Here is a 6000-nt window from a genome sequence, read left to right as displayed (position 1 = left end):
CCAGGTTGCTACACTGCCTCTCCAGGAAGCCCCGCCTAGCTGCGGCTCCTGACGGATGGGTTGCTGAGCCAACCACGACAGGTCGCGGTAAGGCGGAGCTCGACCAATCACCGGTCGTGTAGAGTTGACGGACGGGCGCGGGGCGGAGCGGGGCGGGGCGAGCGCGGGCCCGGCCGAGTCCCCGCCGTCCGCGCCCGGCGCCCGCAGCCCGAGCCGCACCCGCCGCGGACGGAGCCCATGCGCGGGCCTAGCCGGCGCCGGTCCGCGCCCCCGCCCTGCCCCGGCCCCGGCCCCGGCCCCGGGGGCAGTCGCTCCAGCAAGCGGTGAGTTCGGGCGCGGGGTGGGGCTCGGGGCGCAGGTGATCGGTGCTTCCTCGCTCCTCGTAGCCCGGCAGCGTGCCTAGCGCCCGGCTGCCCGCCTCTGCGGCCCGGCCCGCCCCGCCTGTGGCCGCCCTCCCGGCCAGGCGCCGCCCGGGCCTCCGGAGACTCTGCGCCCCGCGGCCATCACGCTCCGGCCTCGGGGCTACAAGGACACCCGCGCCTGGCCCCAGTCAGGGCCTTCTGCTCCCCAGCTACCCTTCGCGCCCCTTATGAGTCTTTCCCGCAGTCACCTGCTTCCCACACCCTCAGCCGCTTTTTCCCCCCTGCTTGCTGAAGACTCCCTGGCCCCTTGTGGAAGGTCTGTCTCAGCGGAGGACAGGGTCCCTTCCCTTCCCCCGCTGCCAGGACCGCGCCTGGCATGCAGTAGGCGCTCAGTAAATACTTGTCGGTTGCACCCACATGCCGGCGGGCCGGAGCCGGTTGTAGGCTGGCACTGGCCTGTCTGGGCACGCTGAGGCCGCCGTGGCAGGACCTGTTTTTTGGGGGGGTGGCCTCAGCCCTCAGGCGCCTCCAGTTGAGGCTTTCTGCCTACCTAGCGACTTCTAATTTGGGTGCGTGGTTGGGAGAAGCTCTCAGCTGTCAGCCCTGCCTTGGGGGCCTCTCCCTGCTTCCTCACACAGCCATTAAGTGCTGCTGGAGGAGGTGGGGGGCCTCCCTGTCCCAGCTGGAGGTGCCACAGGTGAGTGACTGGGCCACTATTGTGGCTGGCCTGTCTGCTCAGTGCTGGAGAGGGCCTTTGGGTCAGGCACCTATTAGCAGTCTCAAGTGACCCGGGCCTGACTAAGAATGGTTCTCATTGGCAGGTGGGGCAGGAGCTCCTGGAGTGGCAGCCCCTATAGAAGCGATGACAGAATACAAGCTTGTGGTGGTGGGCGCTGGAGGCGTGGGAAAGAGTGCCCTGACCATCCAGCTGATTCAGAACCATTTCGTGGACGAGTATGATCCCACCATAGAGGTGAGCTCTAGCTACCTGCCCAGGCTCTGGCAGCAGTCATGGGTAAGAGTCAGGACAGGCCCACGCAGCCAAGGCTTGCAGGTGGTTTGGGTCTGGCTCCCACCTGATCCGTCAGAGCATGAGAGGTGCAAGGGTGGGCCGGCTCTGTGGACTGTCTGTCTAAGGAGAGGTGGAGCCCCTAAGCTCTGTTCTTCTACAGGACTCCTATCGGAAGCAGGTGGTTATTGATGGGGAGACGTGTCTGCTGGACATCTTAGACACAGCAGGTCAAGAGGAGTATAGTGCCATGCGGGACCAGTATATGCGCACAGGGGAGGGCTTCCTCTGTGTGTTTGCCATCAACAACACCAAGTCCTTTGAAGACATCCATCAGTACAGGTAAGCAACCTATGGCTAGCCCATGAGCCCATGGCACAGGCGAGGAAGGTTCTGTGTGCACACTGAGGCTTTATGTCTTCTCCTGAATGTCCTGGATACAGCTGGCTCACACACTCCTCATCCTCTTCCAGGGAGCAGATCAAACGGGTGAAGGACTCAGACGATGTGCCAATGGTGCTTGTGGGGAACAAGTGTGACCTGGCCGCTCGTACTGTTGAGTCTCGGCAGGCCCAGGACCTTGCCCGCAGCTATGGCATCCCCTACATTGAGACATCAGCTAAGACCCGGCAGGTGAGCTTGCTCCTCACTCTCCGCATCTAGACAGGGAATTACCCCACCCTACCCCAGCCAGGGAGCAGAGCTCATCGCCCTCTCCCTCAACACAGGGCAGCCGCTCTGGCTCTGGCTTCAGCTCCGGGACCCTCTGGGACCCCCCGGGACCCATGTGACCCAGCGGCCCCCATGCTGTAAGTCTCCCAGATGGCAGGGCTGTGAGGGAGGCAAGGGCCAGGGTCTGGGCTTATGCCCTGCAGTTCTGAGTTGACACAGCACCAGGGCAAGAGGGGGTCCATGGAGAGAGCTGCCCTGAGCCAGGCCGGAGCGGTGACCCAGGGGCCTAGTCCTTCCTGTCCCCATAGTGTCCTACGGGTACCTGCTAGTTTTGAGCCCTTAAGTGTAGTCAGGGTGTTCATACCTGAGCCATACTGGGGGTCTGGGAGAGTCCTCAGTTGAATGGCTCTGACTTCTCAAGGATATTCTGGAGTGAGTCTGCTTAAGGAAAGTACCCTGTGCCTTTTAGATGGGCAGAGCCCAGCTCCCTATTTGTGTTGGTTGTGCAGCTGAGGAAGGGTTGTTTTCCAGGGTCGGGGTGTTCCCTGATCCAGGCAGGAGTTTCTTACCCAGACAGCACCCATTTCATCCTCAGAGTCCCCTCTGATCCAGCCCCTCTGTTCCCAGGGTGTGGAGGATGCCTTCTATACGCTAGTACGTGAGATCCGGCAGCATAAACTGAGGAAGCTGAACCCTCCCGATGAGAGTGGCCCCGGCTGCATGAGCTGCAAATGTGTGCTGTCCTGACGCCAGGTGAGGCAGGGACCAGCAGACGTCTGGGGCAGTGGCCCCAGCTAGCCAGATGAACTTCATATCCACTCTGATGTCCCTGCTCCCCCCCCATCCTGCCAATCCCCCTGCCTGCCGTCAGTGGTGTCCTTTGTGCCTATCTCGGCACAGGCTCAGGACGTGGAGGTGCCGGATGCAGGGAGGAGGTACAGACGGAAGGAAGGAAAGAGGAGGGAAGGAAGGAAGGAAGCGATGCTGGAGCCAGTCCAGTCCAGGAATGGTGGACAGAGATGACCAAGACCTTCGCATGGACAATTTGAACTGACTGTCATGAACTGTCCCTATTGCCACTGGCACCCCAGCCCTCAACCCCTTTCAGTTCCCTCCGGGTGCCTATGGGGCACAGGTTGAATCACAGTAAATTATTTGATGGTCTTGACTTGTCTCTAGCTGGGAGTAGGAGGTGTAGTGCCTGTGCCTCACAGAAGATACTGGGAACCTGGGCCTCATCATCTGCCTTGTTCTTGTTTCTGAGAAGAGGCTGGGTTGGCCAGCCTGGGACCCTGGACTGTGCGGCCCTTTCCTTCTGTCTGCCCCAGCTGTCTGTGTTTCCTGCAGAAAGCATTAGGCAACACAAGAATAGTCAGGTGATATGAAAAGTGACCTATTGTCCTTTAAGTAATGGGAGGAGGGGGGCTTACGAGTAAGAGGGTATGGTATCCCTTGTCTTCAGCAGGAAACACATTTCCTGCATTCTGGGTTTCATGATATATAGCCCCAAGAATTGCAGAGTATAAGACCTGCCCTGCCCCAGTATCCTGCATCCCTCTGACCAATGATGGGGGACTCTGGAAATAGGGCCCTAGTGTTTTCTGTGTGGCCTCAGGCCTCTGTCCCATCAGTGCCTAGAGCCTGGCAATCTTAACTCCTTGAGAGGGTAAAAGCTGCCTCACCAGTTCCTACCACCTCTCTGAAGTGTACAGATGTTCTCCAAGTCACCTGTCTGGTCTTTTTTTTTTCTTCCATTTTTTGAGATAGGGTTTTTCTGTGTAACAGCTCTGGCTGTCCTGGAACTAGCTTTGTAGATCAGCCTGCCTCTAACTCACAGAGATCCTCCTGCCTCTGCCCCCCCTCCCAGGTGCTGGGATTAAAGGCGTGTGCCAATGCTGCCCAGCTACCTGTATGATCTTGAGAGGCACAAGACTGCCAGGTAGCTGCTCCCTGCTCCTAAAGGGCGTGCCATGCCCAGGGCCTATTCTAGCACTGGTCATGGCTATAGGAGGGTGTCTCTCCTCATCCTGGCTGCTGGGGCCCTTGGTGGGTGCACTTTACCCTCTCAATTGGGTGGAATTGGGTGAACTCCCTCTTTTGGAGAACACTTAGGATATAAGGGGTCTCCCATAGGCATGATGCAGGGCCTGCTGCTGAGTAGGTTGGTTAGTAGGGCACCCCACTTGTACTCTTCCACAGCAGCCAAATGTTCTGCTTCTCCGTCCACATATATTTGAGGCTCCTGAAGTATCTGGAGCTTCAGTGGCTCCTTTGGAGCTATGTTGGTCATAGGTGGGTTGGAGACAGGGCCTGCTATGCTAGTTGTTGTCTTTGGCCCTGTTTGGGGGTTTTAGTAGGCTGGGCACATTCTGGGCTATGACTGTAAGGGTGGACAGGAGCTTAGTGTCCCTGCTGGAAGCAGTAGGGTGGGAAATATGGGTGTAAAGCTTGTGGGGCCTAGACTTGCCTGCCCTGGGAAGAGACCTCACACTGGAGCTAATAGGGGAAGAATGTCAGATTCCATCCTTCAAGACTCCACAATGGAGGCCTGAAGATACTTTAGCATTGTGTAGTTCAGCCTGGAGCAGCATGTCCTACAGAGGCTTCGGGAGGTTCTCAAAGGTACGGAGTTCAGTTCTGGGCTGGGCCCTGGGAAAGGTCATCGTCCATGTCCTGCCTGTGCCCAGGTCCATCTTGCTAAGGCTACTGTGCCCTTTGTTTCTAACTCTGGTCTTGTATACATAAGACCACAGCCAAAGAGAGATCCTGCCAGGAAAATAGCCTCAACTCTTTTTATCTGTGTACGGGGTGGGCTTAGGGCATGGGACAATACCTTGCACCCTACCCAGCTGACCACAGCTGGTCTGGCCCACGCTTTGTGGCTGGCACACTCAGGGCTGGAGAGGTAACACAAATGATTGTTTGAGTGTGGCCCACAGCGAGCCAAGGTCTGTTTGGATACTTGAGAAGTGAGTTTCATGTATATTGAGGGCTGTTTTTTTGCCATGGTCATGACCCACAACCTCATCCTCCAGAATGTAGATATCCCAGAGCTTCAGGGGGCTTCACGTCTGCAGATACAGCAGGCATGAGAGGGTGTCACCTGTCCAGGTGGGACCAATGCCCTGCACACAACCTATGGTTCTCTGTAGAGGTGATTCCATGAGGCTGTTAATCAGGCTTGTAGCTGCTCAGGGCTAGACTTAGCAGCTATGACTCTGGGATAAGGGTCTTGCTGAGACTCCCTGGATCTGTCCTAGCTGGGTCTGCCAACGGCACTTGCTCAAACTCTGTCTTGTGCTGTGGGATGTGTGGCAGGAAGGCAGAAGGTCTATGGCCTAGTTCACCTGTTAGATATGGACTCTCCTGGCCTTTTTGGAAGCTGGGGAGCTCCTGGGACAGTCACACCCTGGACTGGAAACTGGCACTGTGGAGCAAGGAAGGTCCCTGCCTATCTGTTCTTCGATGCTATAACACTGCAGGAGTCCTGGACAGTTGGGATCTCCTTACTGTCCTGAGTTCCTCAGGGTCTCCTGCTTCTCATGGCCCCCAAACCTCTCTATTCCAGGTCCAGCCCAGCGCCTCTGGGGATGAGGCAGGTCTCTTCACTCACTCATGCTTTTTTTTACCTCATTCTCATAAGCTGAGAGCCAAAAAGTGGTGGCTGGAACCATTTGCAGATTCCTGAGAGCCTATAACCGACAAATAGAGCTCATTCCAGAGGTGCGGAGCAATGGCTTGGGGACAGTAGCAGGTGTCCCAGGAACCTGAGGCTTCCCTTCATTGTACTCTGTGTCCCCATTATGCAGCTGCAGCCTCAGAGAAGGAAGGAGGAACACCCACACAGGTTCTAGCTACACTTGCTGCCTGCCTGTGTCTTGGTTCCTGAAGGGCAGGGTAGGCTTTGAGGCACACTATGGCAGATAGGGTTTGTGCAGCCTATCGGGCCCATGAAGC

At 57.4% G+C, this 6000-nt stretch overlaps 1 protein-coding gene across 3 annotated transcripts; it reads left to right on the top strand.

Annotated features, from left to right (window-relative positions):
* Positions 1-202: 202 nt before the first annotated feature.
* Positions 203-3211, top strand: Hras (HRas proto-oncogene, GTPase). Of its 3 annotated transcripts, none has more exons than XM_038310388.1 (6): positions 203-323; positions 1184-1335; positions 1535-1713; positions 1845-2004; positions 2671-2796; positions 2944-3211. In XM_038310388.1, the coding sequence occupies exons 2-5, from the start codon at positions 1225-1227 to the stop codon at positions 2788-2790; spliced, it is 570 nt and encodes a 189-aa protein (XP_038166316.1). In that variant the 5' UTR covers positions 203-323; positions 1184-1224; the 3' UTR covers positions 2791-2796; positions 2944-3211. The 3 variants fall into 3 exon arrangements, with proteins under 3 accessions (XP_038166316.1, XP_038166332.1, XP_038166323.1); XM_038310404.1 differs by lacking the exon at positions 2944-3211 and adding an exon at positions 2100-2180 and having other exon boundaries at positions 2671-2806; XM_038310395.1 differs by lacking the exon at positions 203-323 and adding an exon at positions 520-1059 and having other exon boundaries at positions 2671-3211.
* The last annotated feature ends 2789 nt before the right edge of the window (positions 3212-6000 follow it).

The sequence above is a fragment of the Arvicola amphibius genome, chromosome 1 (assembly GCF_903992535.2).
Source record: "Arvicola amphibius chromosome 1, mArvAmp1.2, whole genome shotgun sequence".
In the NCBI taxonomy this organism is placed as follows: Eukaryota; Metazoa; Chordata; class Mammalia; order Rodentia; family Cricetidae; genus Arvicola; species Arvicola amphibius.
Note: the sequence above shows the minus strand (reverse complement) of the source record. Positions and strands in the feature narration are given on the sequence as shown.